General features: G+C 50.1%; 1 protein-coding gene across 7 annotated transcripts in view; it reads left to right on the top strand.

The window, feature by feature from the left end:
- LOC108037365 (titin) overlaps positions 1 to 24,563 on the top strand; it is an 80,204-nt gene that overhangs the window by 5,732 nt on the left and 49,909 nt on the right. For 5 of the 7 annotated variants that reach the window (XM_044458313.1, XM_044458314.1, XM_044458310.1 and 2 more), the window contains exons 4-15: positions 61 to 290; positions 356 to 1,720; positions 1,788 to 4,586; positions 4,669 to 10,227; positions 10,287 to 10,574; positions 10,637 to 10,868; positions 10,933 to 11,104; positions 11,164 to 11,350; positions 12,151 to 12,499; positions 12,566 to 13,877; positions 14,647 to 14,776; positions 18,997 to 24,441. In XM_044458313.1, the coding sequence (XP_044314248.1) occupies positions 61 to 290; positions 356 to 1,720; positions 1,788 to 4,586; positions 4,669 to 10,227; positions 10,287 to 10,574; positions 10,637 to 10,868; positions 10,933 to 11,104; positions 11,164 to 11,350; positions 12,151 to 12,499; positions 12,566 to 13,877; positions 14,647 to 14,776; positions 18,997 to 24,441 (18,068 nt within the window). The remainder of the gene's footprint in view (positions 1 to 60; positions 291 to 355; positions 1,721 to 1,787; positions 4,587 to 4,668; positions 10,228 to 10,286; positions 10,575 to 10,636; positions 10,869 to 10,932; positions 11,105 to 11,163; positions 11,351 to 12,150; positions 12,500 to 12,565; positions 13,878 to 14,646; positions 14,777 to 18,996; positions 24,442 to 24,563) is intronic. The other 2 variants (XM_044458311.1, XM_044458315.1) reach the window with 1 other exon arrangement.

Raw genomic sequence — 24,563 nt, 5'->3', positions numbered from 1 at the left:
TGAGTGTTGTGCATCATTATTTGTTCATCATGCTTAGAAATAACTTTATCTTTTCCTTAGACCCATTCCTGGCCCTGAAATCATTTACCTGCGCCATGTGGAGCGCGCCAAGCCCCATCTGCGACCTGGCGAGGAGGATCGCGTCTATCCGCCGCCGCAGTTCATCATCCCTCTGCAGAATGTGCAGCAGACCGAAGGTGGACGCGTCCACATGGAGGCCCGCATCGAACCCGTCGGCGATCCCACTATGGTCGTCGAGTGGTACCTCAACGGACGTCCGCTGGCAGCCAGTAAGTAATCATTAGTCTGGTTATCCTTTAGTATAGAAAGCTGATGTCTTATGTTTATTCTACAGGTGCCCGCGCCACATCCGTCTTCAAGTTCGGCTTCATTGCTCTGGATCTGCTGAGCATCATGGGCCATGACTCCGGGGAGTACATGTGCCGCGTGAGCAACGCCAGTGGAGTGGCCGAATCCCGGGCCATTTTGTCCGTGGTGCAGCGCCCCTCCATCGAGCAGTCGTCGCAGAACCCGAACAGCCTGCAGTACATCAACCAGCTGGAGGACTACTCACGCTACCAGCGCCAGGAGAGCACGGAGGAGCAACTGAACCAGGCTCCGCAGTTCATTCGCCCACTTCGCGATCTCGGAGAGTTCGAGGAGGGCAAGAACGTGCACTTCGAGGCCCAGGTTACACCTGTAAACGATCCCTCCATGCGAGTGGAGTGGTACAAGGATGGTCTGCCAATCACGGCCAGCTCCCGCATCACCGCCATTTTCAACTTCGGCTATGTCTCCCTTAACATCTTGCACCTGAGAGCCGAAGATGCTGGCACCTATACCGTGCGGGCGGTGAATCGTATTGGAGAGGCCATTAGTCAGTCCACGATTCGTGTCCACTCACGCTCCCAAGTCACTGCTGATCTGGGCATTCCCGAGCAGCAGCGCTATATCGAGAAAGTGGAGGAACTCGAAGACTACCGCAAGTCCCAGCAACGTCGTCATGTCCAAGAGGCCGCCGTGGCTATTGCCCCGCCTCAGTTCAAGACACCCATCCAAAACCAGTTGGATCTTCGCGAACACGCGCATGCGCACTTCGAAGCGAGACTCGAACCCATCGGAGATTCCACCATGCGCGTGGAGTGGCTGAAGGATGGACAGCCTCTGGAGGCCAGTTCCAGGATCACCACCTACCATAACTTTGGCTACGTGGCGCTGACCATCAAGCAGCTGACCATCTATGATGCCGGCACCTACACCTGCCGTGCCTACAATGCCATGGGTCAGGACACCACCGTGGCCCAGCTAACCGTGATCTCCAAGAACGAGATCGTCTCGGAGTCCCAGCACCCGGGTGGTCTGCAGAAGATCCAGCATCTGGAGGACTCATCGCGCTATGGACGTCGTGAGGAGGAGGAGACCTACGTCACCCAGGCTCCCCGTTTCCTTGGTCCCTTGAAGGGCACCACCAAAATTCTCGAGGGACAGCGCGCCCACTTTGAAGCCCGTGTGGAGCCCCAGAGCGATTTGGGTCTGGTGATCGAGTGGTACCACAACGGTCGCTCCATCACCGCTGCCAATCGCATCCAGACCTACTACGACTTCGGCTATGTTGCCCTGGATATTTCCCAGGTGCGCGCCGAAGATGCTGGTGTCTACCTCGTGGTGGCCAGGAACAAGCTAGGTGAAGCTCAGCAGCAAGCAACGATGATAGTGGAAAGTAAGTAGAGTTTTTAATTAAAGAAACATAATTTAAAAATTCATGTTAATTTTCATACCTCTCATAGCTCGTTCCAGTATCGACACATCTAGCATGCACCGTGGCCTGTACGAGAAGACCCAGAACCTGGAGAACAAGCCATTCGTGGAGCCTCAGTATGACATCGAGGAGATCTCCAAGTCCAAGCCGGTGTTCGTCACTCCCTTGAGCGATCCCAAGCCTATCCACGATGGCAAGAACATCCATCTGGAGTGTCGCCTGGAGCCGATGGGTGACCCCACCATGCGCGTCGAGTGGTTCCACAACGGTCGCCCCGTGACCGTGGGTTCCCGCTTCCGCACCTACTACGACTTCGGCTTCGTGGCTTTGGACATTATCAAGGCCACGGCCGCCGATTCTGGGGAGTACACGGTGAGGGCCACCAACCACTTGGGTTCGGCACACACTTCGGCCTGCGTTCGTGTGATTGATCACACGGATGTTGTCACTGAGACCCAGAACGAACAGTCGCTGGAGCAAATCCAACTGCTCGAGGACTCGCGTCGCCGCCATCACCAGGAGGAGGATATCACCATCATGCAGGCACCGCAGTTCACCAGGGGCCTGCACAACATCGAAACCATCGAAGGTACCAATGTGCACCTGGAGTGCCGTCTGCAACCCGTGGGCGATCCCAGCATGCGTATCGAATGGTTCGTGAATGGAAAGCCTGTGAAAACAGGACACCGTTTCCGACCCGCCTATGAGTTCGACTACGTGGCCCTGGATCTGCTGGGCTGCTACGCCATCGATTCGGGTGTCTACACCTGCCAGGCCAGAAACCAACTGGGTGAAGCCGTCACCTCCTGTTCCGTGCGCATCATCGCAAAGAACGATCTGATTTTGGAGACGCAGAACGAGTCGGGTCTGCAGAAGATTCAGTACTTGGAGGACTCGACCCGTCATCGCCGCAGCGAGTTCATTGATGAGGTGGTCAACATTCGTCCGCGATTCCTCACCCATCCCAAGAGCCTGACTAACACCCGCGAGGGTGGTCACGCTCACTTCGAGTGCAAGATCGAGCCTGTAACCGATCCCAATCTGAAGGTGGAATGGTTCAAGAACGGTCGTCCCATCACCGTGGGTCACCGCTTCCGTCCCATCCACGACTTTGGCTACGTGGCTTTGGACATTGTGCACTTGATTGCTGAGGATTCGGGTGTCTACACCTGCAGAGCCGTTAATTTGATCGGCTCTGATGAAACCCAGGTGGAACTGCAGTGCCGTAGCGGTGAGCAGATTGTAACTGTCACTCAGAACGAGGCTGGCTTAGAGCAGATCCACTACCTGGAGGATCGCTCGCGGTACACCCGTCGGGAGGAGATCGACGAGAGCACCAAGCAGGCTCCAGTGTTCACCACTTCGCTGAAGAACGTTGAGATCAAGGAGAACCAGAGGGCTCACTTCGAGTGCCGCCTGATTCCCGTTTCCGATCCGTCCATGCGCGTGGAGTGGTACCACAACAACTTGCCACTGAAGTCGGGCTCTCGTTTCACTGAGACCAACAACTTTGGTTTTGTGGCCCTGGACATCATGTCCACCCTGCCCGAAGATGCCGGCACTTACACCTGCCGTGCCTTCAATGCTGTTGGTGAGGCCATCACCTCTGCCGTGGCGGTCGTGCACACCAAGAAGTCCATCTATCTGGAGTCGCAGCACGAGACCGCTCTGCCACGTCTGCAGCATTTGGAGGATGGCTCCAAGCGCCAGCGAATTAGCGTCCAGGATGAGTTCGTGTCCCAGGCACCCGTGTTCACCATGCCGGTGAGGGATGTCCGTGTCGCTGAGAACCAGGCGGTTCACTTTGAGGCCCGCTTGATCCCAGTGGGAGATCCCAAGTTGAAGGTGGAATGGCTGCGCAATGGTCAGCCCATTGAAGCTTCGAACCGCACCACCACTATGCACGACTTCGGCTATGTTGCTCTCAACATGAAGTATGTGAATCCCGAAGACTCCGGCACCTACACCTGCCGCGCTGTCAACGAACTCGGCCAGGCGGTGACCTCCGCCTCGCTTATTGTGCAATCGAAGACATCGATTCAGCTGGAGACCCAGCACGAAGCCGCCATGCACAAGATCCACCAGCTGGAGGATCACAGCAGGTACCAGCGTAGGGAGGAGGAGGAGTACACGGTGACCACCGCCCCAGTGTTCGTTACCAAGTTGATTGGACCCAGCAATCTGGTCGAGGGTCAGAGTGCCCACTACGAGTGTCGCATTGAGCCCTATCCGGATCCCAATCTGAAGGTGGAGTGGTTCCATAACGGCAAGCCTCTGAGCACTGGCCATCGCTTCCGTACCACCTACGACTTTGGATTTGCCGCCTTGGACATTCTGACTGTCTACGCGGAGGATAGCGGCGAGTACACCTGCCGAGTGACCAACAATCTGGGCGAGGCCGTGAACTCGATTGTCCTGAACGTGACTTCGCGTTCGTCTATCATTCATGAGACCCAGCACGAAGAGGCCCTGACCAAGATCCAGCATCTGGAGGATACTTCGCGCTTCCAGAGGAAAACCGACGAGGAGCAGTTCCATGCCGAACGCCCTCAGTTCGGACGCCCATTGCGTAATGCCAAGGTCAACGAGGGAACTCCCGTCCATCTGGAGGCCACTTTGATCCCTGTGAATGATCCCACCATGAAGGTGGAGTGGTACTGCAACGGCAGGCCCATACAGACGGGTCACCGCTTCAAGACCACCTACGATTTTGGCTTCGTGGCGCTGGATATCCTTTACGCCCATGCCGAGGACACCGGCACCTACATGTGCAAGGCCAAGAACGCCATTGGAGAAGCTGTCACGACTTGTGCTGTAAACGTAACAGGTAAACTAATATAACTTAAATAAATCTTAATGTATTACACATAATGCAACTAACTAATCCCCAAACCATCTCTCACCAACAGCAAACAAGACACTCGACCTGGACACTTTGGATGCTCAGCGTTTGGAGAAGATTCGCCAGCTGGAGAGCTATGCGCCACCCACCAAGCCCGTGGTGGAGGAGAAGGGCCAGAAGCCCATCTTCCTGACTCCGCTGAGCAACCTGGAACATCTGAAGGAGGGCGAACACGGTCACTTGGAGTGCCGAGTGGAACCGATCAACGACCCCAACCTGAAGATTGAGTGGTTCTGCAATGGAAAGCAGCTGCCCACCGGTCACAGATACCGCACCACCCACGATTTTGGCTACGTTGCTTTGGACATTCTGTATGTCTATGGCGAGGATACCGGCACCTACATCTGCAAGGCCACCAATCAACTGGGTGAGGCTGTAAACACCTGCAATGTGCGCGTGTTGAACCGTCGCAGCATGATCCTGGATACCCAGCATCCCGATGCTTTGGAGAAGATCCAGAAGCTGGAGTCGAAGGTGCCCAATGCCCGTACCGAGGTTGGAGATACTCCCATCAGTCCTCCTCATTTCACCGCCGAACTGCGCGGCTCAACCGAAATCTACGAAGGTCAGACGGCTCACTTTGAGGCCCAGGTCGCTCCAGTTCACGATCCCAACTTGCGCATTGAATTCTATCACAATGGCAAGCCTCTGCCCTCGGCTTCTCGTTTCCACATAACCTTTGATTTTGGATATGTGTCTTTGGACATCACCCACGCTGTGGCCGAAGACGCCGGAGAATATTCCGTGCGTGCTGTCAACGCTTTGGGACAGGCTGTGTCCTCCACCAGTCTGCGTGTAATTCCACGCGGCACCATCATTTCGGACACTCAGCATCCCGAGGGTCTGGAGAAGATCCGCAAGCTGGAGTCGATGGCGCCCCATCAGCGCCAGGAGCCCGAGACCCCTGGCACCCGCCAGCGGCCAGTGTTCACTCAGCCACTTCAGAACATCGATAGAATCAACGAGCACCAGACGGCCCACTTCGAGGCACGCCTGATTCCCGTGGGAGACCCCAACCTGAAGGTGGAGTGGTACCGCAATGAGAAGATCATCGAGGACAGTTCCCGTATCACCAAGACTCACGACTTCGGTTTCGTTTCGTTGGATATCTCGCACATCCGGAAGGAGGATGAGGGCGTGTACATGTGCCGCGCTGTCAATCCTCTGGGTGAGGCTGTGACCACCGCCTCCATGCGTGTGGTTTCCGAGGCCAGCATCCAGATGGATACCCAGCATCCGGACAGCATCAGTCGCATCCACCAGTTGGAGAAACCTGTGGCTCCACGTCCCAGCGAGCCGGAGCGCTTGTTTGAGAAGCCCATCTTCACCCAACTGCTCACTGGACCGTCGGAGCTGTGGGAGGGTGCTCATGCCCACTTCGAGGCACGTGTTGTGCCAGTGGGTGATCCTTCGCTTAAGTTCGAGTGGTTCATCAACGGAGTTGAGCTGCAAATGGGCTCTCGTCTGCGCACCACCCACGACTTCGGCTTCGTCACCTTGGACATCACAGCTGTGGTGCCCGAGGATGCCGGTGTCTACATGTGCCGTGCTTATAATGCCGCTGGTGAGGCTGTGTCCTCCACTGCCATGAAGGTCAAGACCAAGTCCAACATCGATGGTCAGCCGTTGATCCCAGAGTCATGGGAGGCAATTCGTCTGAAGGAGGCGGCCATGAACCGTGTGCCAGAGATGTTTGTGGATTCAACTCCCCAGCAGGCTCCGGTATTCACCACCCATCTACAGAGCTACGACAAGCTGCACGAGGGTCAGCATGTCCTCCTGGAGGCTCAGGTGGAGCCTCGTGCGGATCCCAACCTCCGCATTGAGTGGTTTAAGAATGGTATTTCTCTAACCACTGGCTCTCGCATCCGCAGCACCTTCGATTTCGGACTGGTTACTCTGTCCATTAACGGACTGCGTGCGGATGACTCGGCCATTTACACCTGCAAGGCCACCAACCAGGTGGGCGAGGCCGTTTCGACTTCCTCCCTCAAGATCGAAGATCGTCACTGGCTGCAGGCCGAATCACTGCATCCGGATTCGCTGCCTCGCATTGGAGAGTTGGAGGCGCCCAAGGAGGGTCGTCCAGAGGCTCCGGAGCCCACTTACGAGACCCCAGTGTTCATTACCCATCTGAACAACATCGAGTGCAAGGAGAGCGACAACGTGCGCTTCGAGTGCAACGTGGAGCCGGCTCGTGATCCCACCATGTCCATCGAATGGTTCTACAATGGTCAGCCCCTGCAGGCTGCCGCCAAGTTCAAGTCCATTTACGACTTTGGCTACTGCGCTTTGGATCTGACCAACTCCTATGCCGAGAACAGCGGTGTTTACACCTGCAAGGCCACCAACAGCAAGGGATCCGCGACTACCTCGGGTACCCTGAAGTGCACTGGCGGAAAGACCATGTTCCTGGACACCCAGCATCCGCAGGGTGAGGCAGGTCTTGAGGCCGTTCAAGAAACCGAGGAGGAGCTGGCCAACCGCTACACCAGCAAGTCCTCCAAGCCCGAGACCCAATATCCACCACCCGTATGGACTAAGCCACTGCAGGCCGAGTTCCATCTGTCGGAGGCTCAACCCATCCATCTGGAGGCCAATGTGGAGCCCAAGGAGGATCCCAACTTGTTCATCGAGTGGTACTTCAACGGCAAGATGCTTCAGCATGGCTCTCGTTTCAAGATGACCAGCGAATTCGGCTTTGTCACCATGGACATGATCGAGGTCTATGCCCGCGATCAGGGCATCTACACCTGCAAGGCTTATAACAAGGCGGGTGAGGCCTTCACTTCGACCACCATCTTCTGTTCGAGCAAGGAGAGCATCATCGAGTCTACTCAGCACCCGAAGGGAGCCGAGGGTCTGGAACAGATCCAGGACCTGGAGGACTCTCTCCGAAAGGATGGCTCTAAGCCAGAGCAACCCGATCTGGGCATCCCACCACGCTTCACCACCGAGTTTGTCAACATCGCAGACATTGGAGAGGGTGAGCTGGCTCACTTTGAGGCCAATCTCATTCCTGTTGGAGATCAGAGCATGGTCATCGAGTGGTTCTACAACAGCAAGGTGCTGGAAGCCAGTCATCGTGTGCGTACCATCTACGCCTTTGGCACGGTTGCATTGGAGGTTCTCGGCACCAAGATCGAGGACACCGGCACCTACACTTGCCGCGCCACGAACAAGCATGGAACCGCTGAGATCAGCTGCAACCTGGAGTGCGTGGACAAGCCGAAGGGCCAGAAGCCGCGCTTCACCTCCCACATCCAGCCGTTGGAGGGCCTGAAGGACGGTCAGTCCGCTCACTTCGAGTGCACTCTGATCCCAGTCAACGATCCGGAACTGAAGGTGGAGTGGTACCACAATGGCAAGCTGATGCGTCACTCAAACCGCATCAAGACCGTATCCGACTTTGGCTATGTCGTCCTGGATATTTCCTATCTGCAGGATCATGACAGTGGAGAGTATGTGTGCAGGGCTTGGAACAAGTACGGCGAGGACTTCACCCGCACCACCCTCAATTGTGGAGGCCGTGGTGGAGTGTTCTATGACAGCTTGCAGCCGGATTCGCTGCAGAGGATCAGGGAGCTGGAGTGCCCGCAAGGACAGCAGGGCGATACTTCCGCTCCTCTGGTCGCTGAGCCACCCAAGTTCATCACCCAGATCGTGGATGTCACCAAACTTGTGGAGGGACAGTCCGCTCACTTTGAGGCACGTTTGACTCCCATAACCGATCCCGATTTGGTGGTGGAATGGTACTTCAACGGCAAGAAGCTGCCACATGGTCACCGCTTCCGTACCTTCCACGACTTTGGAATCGTCATCCTGGACATTCTGTACTGCTACGAAGAGAACTCCGGAGTATACGAGGCCAGGGCCTACAATAAGTACGGTGAGGATACGACTCGTGCCTCGCTTAAGTGCGCCTCGAAGGCCAGCCTCATTCTGGACTCCCAGCTGCCGCGAGGCATGGAGGGTGGTCTGGAGAAGATCGCCAACCTGGAGTACAGCATGGTGCGCACTCGCGAAGAGACTACCGAGGAGACCAAGGGCAAGGCCCCTGTCTTCACTGTACCGCTGGAGAACATCGACAATCTGCGCGAGGGTGAGAATGCCCACTTTGAGGCTAGGATTACCCCTGCCGATGATCCCAAGCTGAAGGTCGAGTGGTACTGGAACGGACGTCCATTGAAGGCCGGTTCCCGCTTCCGCACTTTCTGCGACTTTGGCTTTGTCATCCTGGAGATTTCCCCTGTCTATCCTGAGGATTCCGGCGAGTACTCTTGCCGTGCTATCAACGAATACGGTGAGGCAGTGACCACTGCCACCATGAAGATCCAGGGTAAGCGCAGCATCATCATGGAATCCCAGCTGCCCAAGGGCATGGAGGGAACAATCGATCGCATCGCCGAACTGGAGGGCTTGGGCTCCCGCAGCACTGAATTTGTGCCGGATGATGATACTGGCAAGCCGCCAGAGTTCATCACCACACCCTTCGACATGGTCATCGGGGAGAACGCGCTGGCGCACTTCGAGTGCCGCCTCCAGCCGATCAACGATCCTTCGATGCGTGTGGATTGGTTCCACAATGGTAAGGCCTTGTGGGCTGGCTCCCGCATCAAGACCATCAACGATTTCGGTTTCGTAATCCTTGAGATCGCCGGTTGCTATCAGCGCGACTCGGGATTGTACACTTGCAAGGCCACGAACAAGCATGGCGAGGCTACGGTCTCTTGCAAGTTGCAAGTCAAGGGTCGCCAGGGCATCGTCATGGAGCCCCAGCTGCCCTCCAACTTCCGCACTGGCACCGAAAGCCTACAGAAGCTGGAGGAGAGCATGCACAAGCGTGAGGAGATTGTGATCGACGAGGAGCAGCCCAACCCACCGAAGTTCACCGAGGACATCAAGGATAATCTGGATGTGCCAGAGGGTGGTCCAGTCCACTTTGACTGCCGTGTGGAGCCTGTGGGCGATCCCACCATGCGTATTGAGTGGTTCTATAATGGTCATGTCATGGCCACGGGATCAAGGGTCCACCAGCTCAATGACTTCGGTTTTATTGCCTTGGATGTTGACTACATCTATGCCAGGGACTCGGGAGAGTACACTTGTCGGGCTACCAACAAGTGGGGCACTGCCACCACCACCGCCAAGGTCACCTGCAAGGGCAAGCATAATATTGTGTACGAATCACAACTGCCCGAGGGAATGACCTCCGAGAAGTTGAAGGAGTTGGAGCGCGGTCGCATCCCAGAGGCCCCGAAGGTCGTTGAAGAGGAGTTCGGACCACCGAAATTCACCACGCAAATCACTTCGGTGACCGTTGATGAAGCAGAGGCCGTGCGATTTGAGTGCCAGGTGGAACCCAAGACCGATCCCAGCTTGCGCGTGGAATGGTACCGCAATGGCAAACCCCTGCCCTCTGGACATCGCTACAGGAACATCTTCGACATGGGCTTCGTTTCTCTGGACATTCTGTATGTCTATGGAGAGGACTCCGGAGAATACGTGTGCCGTGCCATTAACAACCATGGCGAAGATCGCACCAAGGCCACTGTTTCCTGCAAGAGTAAGTTTCGGTACCAATCCCTTTCACTTCATTCTTACATATTTATTCTTTTCCTTAAGAACTTCCCACCATCTTGCTGCAAAACCAAGTGCCTCGCGGCATGAAGCGCTCGGACGCACTGACCCAAATGGAGGCTACCATCAAGAAGTACACCTCCGAGGTCCACTTGACCGAGGACGATCTCTTCGATCCCGATCGCAAGCAGCCTCCTCGCTTTGTCACCCAGATCAAGGAGCAACTCACCCTAACCGAGATGGCCGTGACCAAATTCGAATGCCAGTTGGCTCCTGTAGGAGATCCCAACATGAAGGTCGAGTGGTTCTTCAATGGCAAGCCCTTGCTGCACAGTAAGTTTCAAGAAAATGTATTTATGTTCAAGAATTTCTTATGAATTTGTTTTCCTCTGCAGAGAACCGCTTCCTGCCCATCTATGATTTCGGTTATGTGGCCATGAACTTCGGCTGGGTTTATCCCGAAGACAGTGGAGAGTACGTGTGCCGTGCCACCAACTTGTATGGCAAGGACGAGACTCGTGCCTTCATTAAGGTTTCTGGCAAGCCAGGCATTGTCTACGATTCCCAACTGCCCGCTCACATGCAGAGCATTGACCGCATTCGTGAGATGGAAGCCTCATGGCAGGTGTAAGTATCAGATTCAGAATTAATTATATCATTAGTTTCATTTGAATATTGATTGCTTTTTCAGGGTGCCCGACGAGGTTGATCCCGATGCCAAGCCCAGAACCAAGCCGGTCTTTGTGAGCAAACTGGAGCCCCAGACTGTGGAGGAGGGCGACTCAGCTAGATTCTGTGTCCGTGTCACCGGACACCCACGTCCAAGGGTTATGTGGCTGATCAATGGACACACTGTTGTACATGTAAGTTCAACGAAGATTCCTCTTTAAAGATCTCCTAACTTAGGAATGGAATTTTTCAGGGTTCTCGCTACAAGCTGACCAACGATGGTATGTTCCATCTGGATGTCCCCAAGACACGTCAGTATGATACCGGCAAGGTGGAAGTGATTGCCCGTAACTCTGTGGGCGAATCGATTGCCACCACTGAACTGAAGGTTGTTGCCCGTTCGGACGATTATCGCAATGTGCTGAAGAACTCGCCACGTCGTAAGTTTAGTTTACAACACACGCCAGAACATCTGGAGAATCTACTTATATAACAGCTATTAGAATGTTAACAGTTTTCAAATGCAGTAGACTTTAGCTGACCAAACTAAATATGGACACCACATGCTATATCACAAAAAGAAACTCATTGTAAATATATACATTCCTACATACAACATGCCACAAAAGTTTACGTAGCCGTAGCACCCAAGTTAATTGCTCTCCAGCCACTTTCCAAGTAGTTTAAACAGTTTATACAACAAGCACAAATTTACCCAAAGTCCCAACAAAATATGCTTCCCAAGTCCCCCAAAAATCCCCCAAAGAACCGTTTGTTGTACTTCAATCAGCGACTTCAGACTTCAGAAGAGGAAATCGCGCAGAGGAATCCAAGGAAAGGGAGTCCCTAAGTATTGCCGGATCCGGGGTAATATGGTTATAACGTAGTTTTGCGTGTGAGCTTTCCGTCTGTTCTAAACTGTGGTTATCATCCAGCTGATCATTGACCCCCTCTTTGTCTATAATCATTTGCTATGCCCTCCAAAAAAAGGAAACGAAAAGAGCTAGTGAGCCTCTGTGAAAACCCCATTGAAATCTAAACCTTTAAATCATAATTTCCACTAAGTCGTCTACTTGTGAATAATTCTTAAGATCTTATGGCATGCCAATTTAGTTTTTTTAACGCTCAAAGATCATCTAGAAAATGCATGTGGTTGAGCTATAACTGGCTTTACGAAGAATTGCTGTTTAGAAAAATTCAGTGCAGCACTAAATAATCCCCCGATCCATTCAATGTTTAGCCTGGTATGATTACGAACTAGCCGCCTACCAAAAGGAGCGCCAGGAGAATGAACTAGAGAAGGTGTTCGACGAGCGTAAGCAGGTCCTTTCCGAGCAGAGCTCCCACACCCTGAAGGGCGTGGAGCACCTGAAGCCCAAGCAATACAAGCCACCCACGCCCGACTGGCAGCAGAATGTCAAGGCCAAGAAGAGCGAGGACTACTACAACAAGTTGCAGACCCTGGAAACGGAGCAGTTGCTGAAGGAGACCAACCTGCGTAGGGACACTCATCAGTACGCCATCCCCGGCGAGAAGGTTGTCAGCAGCTCCCAGGCTAAGGGAATGGCTCAATCTTATGAAGAAAATCTGTGAGTAGTAGAGAAATATGAATTACAAAAAGACAAACCAAATAACTATAATTTCTCTCTCTGTAGTCAAGAGAAAACAAGCACCACTCAAGTGGTGGCTGCTCCACCCAAGGGCACCGCCGATCCCTCAGAATCCTCCGTCCACGGTCGCGAGGTTCATATGAACAAGCAGCAGCAGGTGCAGAAGGAGATCCAGGGTGACCTAGAGATCACCCGCAAGATCACCGCCACCGAGACCACCGAGGTGGAGCACAAGGGCACCATTCAGGAGCGCGTCGTCCAAGGACCTGTGGCACCGGCCAAGGCTCCAGTCTTCACCAAGAAGATCCAGCCCTGCCGCGTGTTTGAAAACGAACAGGCCAAATTCGAAGTGGAATTCGATGGCGAGCCAAATCCCGCAGTTAAATGGTACCGTGAGAGCTTCCCCATTCAGAACTCGCCCGATTTGCAGATCCACACCTTCAGCGGCAAGTCGATTCTGATTATCCGCCAGGTGTTTGTCGAGGACTCGGCTGTGTTCTCGTGCGTGGCCGAGAATCGTGGAGGAACCGCCAAATGCAGTGCCAATCTGGTGGTGGAGGAACGTCGTCGTGCTGGAAAGGGTGGCATTCAGCCGCCCAGCTTTGTGACCACCATCCAGAGCACCACGGTGGCCACAGGACAACTGGCTCGCTTCGATGCCAAGGTAACTGGCACTCGTCCCCTGGATGTTTACTGGCTTAAGAACGGCATGAAGATTCAGCCGAGCATCAAGTTCAAGATGCTGGAGGAGGACAGTGTGCACACCCTGCTCATCATCGAACCTTTCGCCGAGGATTCCGGTCGCTATGAGTGTGTGGCCGTCAATGCCGCCGGAGAGGCCCGTTGCGATGGTGATTGCGTCGTGCAATCCCCCACCAAGCCGGAGAAACCAACTACTCCGGGCAGCGAGAAGGCCCCACATATTGTGGAGCAGCTGAAGAGCCAGTCGGTGGAGGAGGGCAGCAAGGTCATCTTCCGCTGCCGCGTGGACGGCAAGCCCACGCCCACCGCCCGCTGGATGCGAGGTGAGAACTTTGTGAAGCCATCGCGCTACTTCCAGATGAGCCGCCAAGGCGAGTACTACCAGCTGGTCATCTCGGAGGCCTTCCCCGAGGACGAGGGCACCTACAAGTGCGTGGCCGAGAACAAACTGGGCAGCATTCAGACCAGCGCCCAGCTGAAGGTGCGTCCCATCGAGAACCTGGACGCCCCGCCCACCATCACCGCCCTCAAGGACGTCTCTGTCACCGAGGGCATGCCCGCCCAATTCAAGACGACGGTGACCGGCAAAGTGAAGGCCACCAGCGTTCAGTGGTTCCGCGAGGGTCAGCTGATCCCCGAAACCCCAGATTTCCAGGTGGGTTTGATTACTAAATAACATTAGCCATAACGAGAAAAAACAAGAGAGAACGCTATAGTCGGGTGCCCCGACTATCAGATACCCGTTACTCAGGTAAAGGGAGTGCGAGGGAGATGGTGATAGAAACTTTGATCACGCATAACTTTTTAACGAATGGTCCGATTTGAAAAATTTCTTCTACATTTCGAAAGGTATTGATAAACACAATAAAACTGCATTTTTACTTTTCCGAAATATTTAAATTTTTAAAATCGTATATATGCGATTGTGGGCGTTAAAGGGGGCGTGGCACCTTTTTTGAAACAAACTTGCGCTGCGTAGGAACTCCTAGAATCTGCATGCAAAATGCCAATCTTCTAGCTTTTATAGTTTCCGAGATCTCAGCGTTCATACGGACAGACAGACGGACAGACAGACGGACAGACGGACAGACGGACAGACGGACAGACAGACGGACAGACGGACATGGCTATATCGACTCGGCTAGTGACCCTGATCAAGAATATATATACTTTATAGGGTCGGAAACGCTTCCTTCTAGCTGTTACATACTTTTGCACGAATACAATATACCCTTTTACTCTACGAGTAACGGGTATAAATACAAAATTCCAAATAGGCTTGAGCAGCAAGTTAATACTTTTTTTTTTTTAAACTATGTTTTGACTTTATGATTTTAATCTGAGGTCCTTAGACTTTAAAATAGATTTGCTAGGTCTTGAAATAACGAAGACCAATATCTAACAATATCCTTTCACACTTTCAGATGATCTTCGATGGCAACAGCGCTGTGCTCCTTATTGGCACCACCTACGAGGAGGATTCGGGCATCTTTACTGTACGCGTAACCTCGTCCACCGGCCAGGTCGAATCCTCAGCCAAACTGACTGTTAAAAGTAAGGATTAAACTAAAACTAAGCCAAACCCGAAACCAGAGTTCGAAACCAAGTAAAACCAAACGTAAGCGAACCGTGTTCAAACAAAAAAAAAAACCAACCAACATCAACAAACCAACTCCAAAGAATGCTCAAAAAAGTAAAACAAAAAAGAACAAAAAACAAAAACAAAACAACGAACGTGAAGAACTTTTACTATATATCCCCAAGTTACTGACGTATTACATACAGTTACTACTACCCCACAACCTACCTATATATATGATCAACTACTAGTCGTAAAAGTTTGAGTGAAGAATATTTTAAAGCGAACCTGTCGAAACTTTCAGCAAGGATTTTTTTCTAAACTATCAAACGAACGAGTTATTTTTACTAACCATTGCAAAATGTCAACAACAACAAAAAAAACGCAGCAAAAATATTTAATTTAAAGATGTCTAACACGTAAACGTAACCGAAAAAGAACCACAAAAAAAAAATTAAATCAATTTTTAATTGAAAAATAATAAAAATAATTACAAGTATTTTGCAACATAAATATTTATAGACCATTTTTCTTTTTTGGCACGGCCAAGACAGCAGAAGCAACACCAGCTATTAGGTGAATATTTTCAAATTCAGCAGCGAGTTGAGTGAAAGTGGAAATGACTCAAAGCCAAATGTAGAATATAGATCTCTAGCCCCTTGAGTTGAGTTATAAATAAGCATTTACCATCAAGCAGCAGCAGTCCACTTTAAGAATACATAATAATATTTTTCGGTACCCGTTCGGTACCGTCCATATAGATATACCCATAGATATATTATGTGCCTCATCCATGAGTAGGATAGTTTTGGGGCCGTGTGCAAAACGCACATTTGTCCCGCCTCCGCTCGAGCGTGAAAGTTTTATTTTTCATTTGAATATTAGCATAAAATATTATGGATGACACATCTAGCGCAGCGATGCCAGTGGTGCGCGTATCTTGTATCTGCCAGATACACATTTGCCCATTTCCCATTTTCCATTTCCCCCCTTTGAACGTGCGCAAAAACTAGCACAAACTGAGAAAAAAAACCTGAAAATATCGAAAGCCGTTCAGCTGTGGGCCTTCAACTGCCATAATACTCAGACATATAGAGACATATGTACGCCCAGCGGCAGTTCTATTTTCAATTTCTTTTTTGGAGAATGTTTGGCTTTCGAGAACTAATTTCCAATAGATTAGCGTTAAAAAATCCGTTCCGCTATTTTTAGTCAGGCGGTGCTGTCTGGATTTCTGGCTTTCAGCTACAATGAAAAACATTTATGTATTTTCTCAAGTAAATCTTGAAATTTATTTCAATTTTCTTTCAATAAAACAAAAACACCGAAACCGACAAAAAAATATATTTGCTTTCTTAGTGCTAGCGAAAAATAGAATGATAAATTACCTGTTGTTGTTGCTGCTGTCTATAAGGTGGATCATGCAGAGATGAGATTTATACCGATGTTAGTCCGGCGACTCATACACCTGGTCACTTGGTCATTAGAGAGGAACATGAATTGATGATTCTGTTTATGGTGCAGAAACAAATTTAATTATATTAATCAGTTACGGCTGTTCAGTCATCGAGTCTTAGGCATCTGTGATTCATGGCTGCACTTAGTTTTATATTTAGTTGCCAGGCCGAAACAGATTGTTGTCTCCAAGCGATGGTTTAGTTTTGGTAGTCCCAGTCTAAAAGAAAAATGCATATTAGAAAGGGTTCGATAGGAAGCTTTAAGATACTCTACTTCATGCTCTGACTTTTACCAAACAACTCCGAACCGAATGTCGTACGCTCCAGTCCTTCAGTCCATCGATGATGTTGATAATAGCGACGCTAAAATGACGATGAACTTATATTGTTTATTTAATTTAATTAAACTTTATTTATTTTGTAGTGATGTTGCATGAGATTTTATTATTCATTTTTTATTACCGCTTTTTACTAATTCGTTTCGTTACCATTTTGTTTGTCACACACTCTCTCGTTCACCAACAATCATCCATTTCGTGTACAAAAACCAAACGAATCTCGATAGTATTTGCCGCTTGTGCCGCCAATATTTTGACTACTTTTTGTTACATGTTTTCCTTTTGTGGCGAGAAGCTTTACTAAAAAATTAATCATAAAAACTCATGCGACCTTCGTTTTAAGTCTTATCTACTGTATCTAGAATTCCGATTATCTGCCAGTCCTTTGATTCATGTTTATGTTTACTTTACTCGATATGTTTTTTATGTTCGATCACTTTACGATGACTTTGAACTCTAATTGATTTGTTTCCATTTAAATATGCCAACACTCGCGTACTCTCTTTTGTTGTTTAATTGTATCTCTCATGTATTTAATACTTAAAACCAATACCGCGTCTATAAATAAATCCAAGCAAAATGCATAATAACTGGAAACTTGTTTTTGATAACTGCCGAATGCCACACCTTGCCACTTTGCCGCGCTATCGCTGCCATTGCACCGCTGTTGCTTGCTTCCCGTCATCCAAAATCAGGAACTGAACCACACAGGTAGGTCGATGCCGATGCAAGCGGTACATCTTGCCCCATCCGAGATCCGTCTACCTTCTGATTTGTTCTGTTCTGCGGCCGATTGTTGTCTACATCCGACTGAGATCGTTGGAGTGCGCCGCACTGCGCTCTGGCGATGGGGGCTATATGGGCCCCGAAAATATCGGAGCAGACACACCCCGCCCATAAATCTGTAGGAGCTCTGCCGAATTGCTGCTGCCTCTTCTGCTGCCGCTGTTGTTGTTCCGCAGCCCCACCTGGTGACGTAGCCGCCACTAATCAGATATCTATTTTTGGCCTTAATGTATACACAGCCATTTGAATTGTTCGCTCTCAATTGTACACTTGCCTGGCCAACATCCCCCCTCCCCCTCAGCCGCATTCAATAACCACGATGACGATGAGTTCAAGTCAAACGAATGTCACCATGTGTTAAGACTTGCCCAATTGCTGTCATGACAATGTGCCAGATTTAGGTGCAGGCTAATGCAGTTCTAATCATCCCCAATTGGATTCGTCACAAGCGATTAGTGAATCACGCAACTCAGATAAACTACGGCACTGACTATTCGCACCTATTTTTATCAATGCCAATTATCAAAAATATGTAGTGACCTAGGGCCCAATCCCATTTATGCTTCATTCACGGTCAGCGCAGATGAGCTGTCAGCTTTTCAAATTTGATTTGTGCTCCACACACGCACCCACATTTGAGATCTAGAGTGGAGGGTTTTGGGTTTCCTCGATGAGTCCGAGCTGCCTTATTTATTGCCCAAGTTCTGCTCTGATATTTGGCATCCTAATTTTAAATATTCAAGTTCATTGTTCGCATATGCCAAGGAATTATGATTTATTTTTAAGTGCCGCTCAGGCGAACCATTAAATGTAGCATGGAGAAAAACAGGTAAGTGGTAGAATTGGGAGCCCACTTAAAATCTTGATGACTTAACCTAAGTTGATAGATAAGTTAAAGCAACTGGAAGGAAGTATCGAAAAACTTTGAAAACACTTCTTGTTAAGGGGATAGTTGCAACTTATTTTTATAAACACTTAAAACTATTAAAAAAGTTATTTTTTCTTTTCATTGAACAACTAAATTTAAATAAAGAATTTTATTATTTCACGACTCAGAGAGTTCATATTAAAGATTGTTATTTATGTATGCGACAACAAGGACTAAGAATGACTAATTTTGTAAAATTGTGTTTCATAAAATTTGGCTATAAAACTGCCCTTCATACAAATACAAAGTAATAATTATAATCCTCTCACAGTTTTTTTTTTTTGCGCCTGTGGTTGTAATAAGTATATAATTACATATCAATTTATCAGGCTGTTATTTTATTAATATTTCTGATAGGGAGAACGTAAATTGGGCTATTCATTTAAAACTAGTCTTTTCGCTACGGAAATTCTATAGTTACAACTAATCCAGCTAAATTTAAAATTTAAATGAATTGTTTTAAGATATTTTTCCCATATTAACTGCATTAAATGTTTTAGCTAATAATTAACATCTATCATTTAATTGAGTACAATTTTAAATTTAAGCTTTAACTTATAGTTAAAGGTAAGCGTTTGATATTTAATAGATTTCCTTGCCCCAATCGAACTCTGGATGTCCTTTGCTAACTGTTTTACGTATTCCGATGGGTATACTAAATGGAATATCCCCTTGATCCCTTCTAGAACGACGCATCTCGGCCTTTCAATTGCGAACGATTGATTCCGCCGAGGATGAGTCCTCTTCCTCTGGTCGGGAGGACAGTGCCCCCGAGTCGCCCCACGCTTTCCAACCTGGCCAGCAACCCGGCCAGCAGTTTGGTCAATTCCTGGGCGTCAACGGGCAGGGTCAGCATCAGGGAAGGTCGCGCCAGAAGAAACCCAAGGTGCGCAGTAAGTCACTGCAGCCGGCAACCAAGGTAATTCCGTGGCGCAAGTCATCACGTCCCACTCGTGGACGATCCCTGGACAAGGGAGTCTTTCTGCCGGGCTTTAAGCCTGAGCCGGTCAAATCGTGGACCGAGGAGACCATTAGCTTGAAGGCAACTCCAATTGAAAAGAAGAAGCCCACACCCAAGTTGGAGGCAGCTACAGTTGTGCTGAAGTCCATAAAGAGTGAACGCGATCAGGGCATCATGAGTCTGGGCGCTACGCTCGAACAGATTATTGCTGGCAAGACTGAAAAGGAAGCGGTTCCTTGGATCACCATGCGGGAGAAGCTCAAGGCAGTGGAGAGTGTCCAGGAGCAGCTTAATAAATTCGATTTGGATGAGGTCTACCTGCGACCCCTTGAGGGGCAAATTGAAACAGAAGCCACAGATCTACCACAGCAGGCTCAAGTGGAACAGGTGCAGCGCACCAAGGAAATCCAGCGACTGAAGAGCATGGAGAGTGTTGAAATTATGGAAATGACCGATCAGATCGACAAGCTTATTACCCAGCAGCAAAACGCCAAGGATCTCATTCCCTGGAAGGAGATGCGTCAGCAGCTTAAGAGTGTCCAGAAGGTGACCAAGCAAATCGACAAGTTCAAGATCGAGGAAGTTGAGCTGCGACACCTGCAGGCTCAGCAGGCCATAACTGAGGAGTACCAAACGGGCACGTCCGAGGAGACTGTCGTTCTGATTGACGAGAGCTCCAAGGGTTCGATCTCAAAGGTGATGCGTCGTGATGAGCTGCAGCAATACGAAGATCAGTCCAACATCTACAAGCAGCAGTTCATCACCACCGAGGATGTGAACATTATGCATGTTTCGGAGCGCGAGAAACTGGAAGCTCAGAGATTGATACGCGAACAGCAGGCTATTAATTGGCGTCAACAGCAACAGCGCCCACAACTGCAACCTCTGACTTCAGTTGAAGATACGATCATCTCCCAGTCCACCGATAGGCAAAAGATTGTCCAACAGCAGAGCCTCATCGAGGAGGCTCAGCGCCAGCAATTTGTGCATGTGGAGGACTCGCAGATGATGAGTCTGGAGCAGTACGAGCACCAAAAGATTGTGAACCAGCGCACCCAGCAAGAGGCCTTTAGCTGGCGTCAGCCACGAGAGGCTCAAAAGTTTATCCAGGTGGAAGATTCCTCTTTGCTTCATCTGCAGGAACGTCAGGATACGCAAGAGCAGCAGTTGCTGCAGCAACAGCCTGTCATGTGGGATCGTGGTAAGCCGAAGCCGCAACAACCTCAATATGTGCAACCTCAGACGGCGCCAGTTCAAGAGGAATACGTGGAGAAGCCAAGGACGTACGAGGAAATGCATGACGAGCTGGTTGAACCGACTCCAGTTCAACAGCCTCAACCAGTGCCAGTTATGTGGGAGCGGGGCAAGAAAAAACCGCAGCCCCAGGAGAAGACCTACGAAGAGGCCCACGACGAGTTGGTGGAACCCACTCCTGTCCAGCAACCAGAACAGGTGCCAGTCCTGTGGGAACGCGGCAAGAAAAAGGTTGCTGAGCAGGAAACCATCACATCCCAGGAAGTTGTGCAAACTTCGCAAGTGGTCGAACAGCAAATCGTTGAGGAAACAAAGAAGACGGCTGTACGCCGAGTGATTCCACCAAGGGAGCCGGAAAAGAAGATGGAGCAAGTAACGTTGAAACCAACGCCGCGACCACGTCCTAAGGAAGCACAAAAGACCGAAGAGATCCAATTGAAGCCGTTTAGAAGCACCAGGCCTGTTGAACAAGCGGTGGAGCAGCCAACGCAAAAAGCTTATGAAGAAGCCACTGATGAGCTACCCGAAGAACCTACACCTCAAGTGCAGGAGGAACCGCAGCCTGTCTTGTGGGAACGCGGCAAGAAGAAGCCCCAGAAACCCGAAGAGCAAGCACCAGAGATTCCAAAGACCCTCGAGGTTGCAGTCGACACGCTGGAAGAGGAAGTGCCTAAACCCACTGAACCTCAACCGCAGCCTGTTTTGTGGGAGCGTGGTAAGAAGGTGAAGCCAGAACAGCGGGTTGTCGAGGAAGCACCCAAAACCCTGGAGGTTGCAGTCGACACTTTGGAAGAGGAGGTTATTAAGCCTGTTCAACCTGAAGCGCAACCTGTGCTGTGGGAACGCGGCAAGAAGAAGAAGCCGGAGCCACAAGAAGTTGTGGAACAGAAGGTTGATGAGGGCAAGACCTACGAAGAGGCAGTCGATGTTCTGCCCGACGAGAAAAAGGTGGAAGAAAAGCCAGAGCCTGTCTTGTGGCAGCGTGGCAAGAAGAAAGTTCCCAAGCCAGAGCCCGTTGAAGAAGTGCATCCCGATGAGGTCGATGCCCAAATACAGGCAGTGGTTGAGGAAGAGCAAGTCATTGTTGAAGAAAAGCGTCGGGTCAAGAAAACGAAGAAGCCGAAGCCCACGAAAGAAGCTCCAGAAGAGGTGTTTGAAGAGCAGCCGGATGAAGAAATTATTCCAGAAGAGAAAGAAACTGAAGAAATAGTTATTGAAGAGCTCGCTGAAATTACTGAAGAAAAACACAAGGTCAAGAAAACAAAGAAGCCTAAGCCAGAAGTGGCCGAGGAAGAACAACCCGTGGAAGAAATTATCGAAGAGCAAGAAGAGATTGTTCAAGAACAAGAAGATGTTGTCGTGGAGGAAAAACGGAAGGTCAAGAAGGTCAAGAAGGCGAAGACTACTGTCGAAGAGACTGAGGCTCCAGAAGAGCAACCCGAAGAGGAAGTCGTACAGGAAGAGATCGTAGAGGAAGAGGTTGTTGAAGAGAAGAAGAAGGTCAAAAAAGTAAAGAAACCAAAGCAACCCGTTGAAAAGACTGATGTTGAAGAACAGCTTGTAGAGGAAATTCCAGAAGAAGAGGTCATCGACGAGCAAGAAGAGATCGTAGAACAAGAAGAAATCTTGGAAGAGAAGAAAGTGGTTAAGAAGACAAAGAGGCCCAAGAAGACTGTAGAAAAGATTGAAGTGGAAGAGGATCAACCAGAAGAGGAAGCTCCTCTAGAAGAAGAAGTAATCGAAGAGCAGGAAGAGATTGTAGAGCAACAACGCAAGGTGAAAAAGGTCAAGAAGCCCAAGAAAAAGGTCACTGAAGAGGAGGCGGAAGAGCTTCCAGAAGAAACCGAAGAGCCACAAGAGGACGTAGTTGAAGAGGTTGAAGAAACCATCTCTGAGGAAGTCAAAAAACCCAAACCTGTTCCCGTTGCCCAAGAGCAAGTTGAAAAGGTTTCACTAAAGCCTGCTCCAAGAAAACAACGGCCCTTGCCCGAGAAAGAACAAATTGAGGAAGTCTCGCTGAAGCCTGTGAAAAAGACTGCAGTAGTCTCGGAAGCCACACAACCCGAAACACCTGAAACGGAATTCGAGGTAAAGGAGTTCGTAATCACCACTGAGGACCAAATAGTGGATGTGACGAAGAAGCGCGTTAAAAAGAAGAAGCCCAAGACAAAGAGTGGCACCGAAGAATCAACGGAAGAACCGGTTGAGGAAATCGAAGAGCTTGAGGAACAGGAAACTCAGCCGGAAGAGGTAGAGCCTGTTGAAAGTATTTCAGAGGAACAACCTGTTGAGGAAGTTACCCCCGAACAAAAATTGGCACCAAAGCCGAAGCCGAAAAGAGAAGAAATCGTCGAGAAGGTTGAAGAGGTTGCCCTTAAGCGGGTCACTCGGCCAAAGAAGGAGCTGCCCCAAGAAGCGGTCATCGAAGAAGTGCGCTTGAAACCAACTCAACGCAAATCCATCAAGCCCGAAGAAGTCAAGCTGGAGGAAGTTGACTTGCAGCATGTCGAACGAAAGGAGGAAGAAATCATTCAGGAGGAGAAGCGTAAGACAAAGAAGGTGAAGAAGCCAAAACACGAGGACCTTCCAGAAATTTCCGATGCAGAGCCAACCCAACTGGAAGAGGCCGAGCACATTGACCTAGAGAGGGAGCCGAAGCCTGAGGAGGAGAAGCCGCAGGTACCATGGAAGCGAGGAGAAAAGAAGAAGCCGGTCGAGGAAGTCTTGGAGGAAAAGAAAATGCCCACAGGTAAACGCCGTCCTTTGCCGGAAGAACAGCCAGAAGAAGTTACGCTCAAGCCCATTCCGTCGAAGCCAGTGGAAGTGCCGCAAAAGCCAGAAAAATCCATACCCGGTCCACAGCTTGTGCCCGAAGAAAAACCAGAAAGCGAAGAGGAGGAGCTCGAGCTTGAACCTCTTAAGCTGCCCGAGGATATTCAGCCTAAGGAGCCTAAGGTCAAGAAGGAGAAGAAGAAGAAGCCCAAGTTGAAGAAGGCCACACCTTCAGTGGACGAGGTGTCCGAAGAAGTGGCTGAACCCTTCGACGAACCCATTGCTGAGGAGGATCAAGTGGAAGAGTTGCCAGTGGACGATGTTAAGGTTGTGGCAGTTTCGGAAGACGTATTGCCTGAAGAAGAAGTCGTGCCCACAGAAGAGACGCCTGAGACGAAGCAGAAGGCGCACAAGAAGCGCACGAAACGACTTAAGGAGGCCTCCATCGAGGGTCAGCCTCAGCTACTGGAAGCCGCTATTGCTGAAATCGAGAAAGTGGACGAAATAACCCATGAGATCTCACAAAAGACTATAACCCTACTAAAGAAGACTGAAGACACAAGACCTCAATTCATCACGACTGAACAGCTCATCGAGCTGGATGTTGAAGACGTCCGACGTGATCTTGAAATGAAGGTCACCTCGAACATCATTAAGAAGGAGAAACGTCGCGTGGTGCTGGATGACAGCCAACCGCTGCCCGAGCTGGAACTGATCACGCAGAAGCGAATCCAAGAGGGCATTGACAAGGTAGCCGACGAGGAGCTTATCGAGGACCAGCAGCTTACGCAAAATCAACAGGAGACGACCACCTCAGAGGTAATCGGTCAGGAGCGCAAGCTGGTCAAGAAGAAGAAGAAGGAGATCAAGCCCCCGAGGATCACCGAGAAACTGCGTCCTCGTCAATGCGTTCCCGAGGAGCCCACGGTGCTTGAGTGCAAGGTGGAGGGCGTACCATTCCCCGAGATCAACTGGTACTTTAATGATATCCTGCTCTTTGCTTCGGAGAAGTACGAGATCACAGTCGTCGAGCAGGTGGCAAAGTTAAAGATTGCCAAGGTCACACCCAGCGACGTTGGCGTTTATACATGTGAGGCCAAGAACGAGGCTGGAGTGGCAACGAGTCGTACCAACATTATATTAGGTAAGTGTCCCCTTCAAATTCCAATAGTTCCAATCCCATGTAATACTCACGAATTTCTTGTGAGCTATTTTGAAGATTTTTTAAAGTTCAATCCTTTAAATTTATATTACCTTGATCCGAAA

Source organism: Drosophila rhopaloa, unplaced genomic scaffold (assembly GCF_018152115.1).
Source record: "Drosophila rhopaloa isolate 14029-0021.01 unplaced genomic scaffold, ASM1815211v1 contig_163, whole genome shotgun sequence".
In the NCBI taxonomy this organism is placed as follows: Eukaryota; Metazoa; Arthropoda; class Insecta; order Diptera; family Drosophilidae; genus Drosophila; species Drosophila rhopaloa.
Note: the sequence above shows the minus strand (reverse complement) of the source record. Positions and strands in the feature narration are given on the sequence as shown.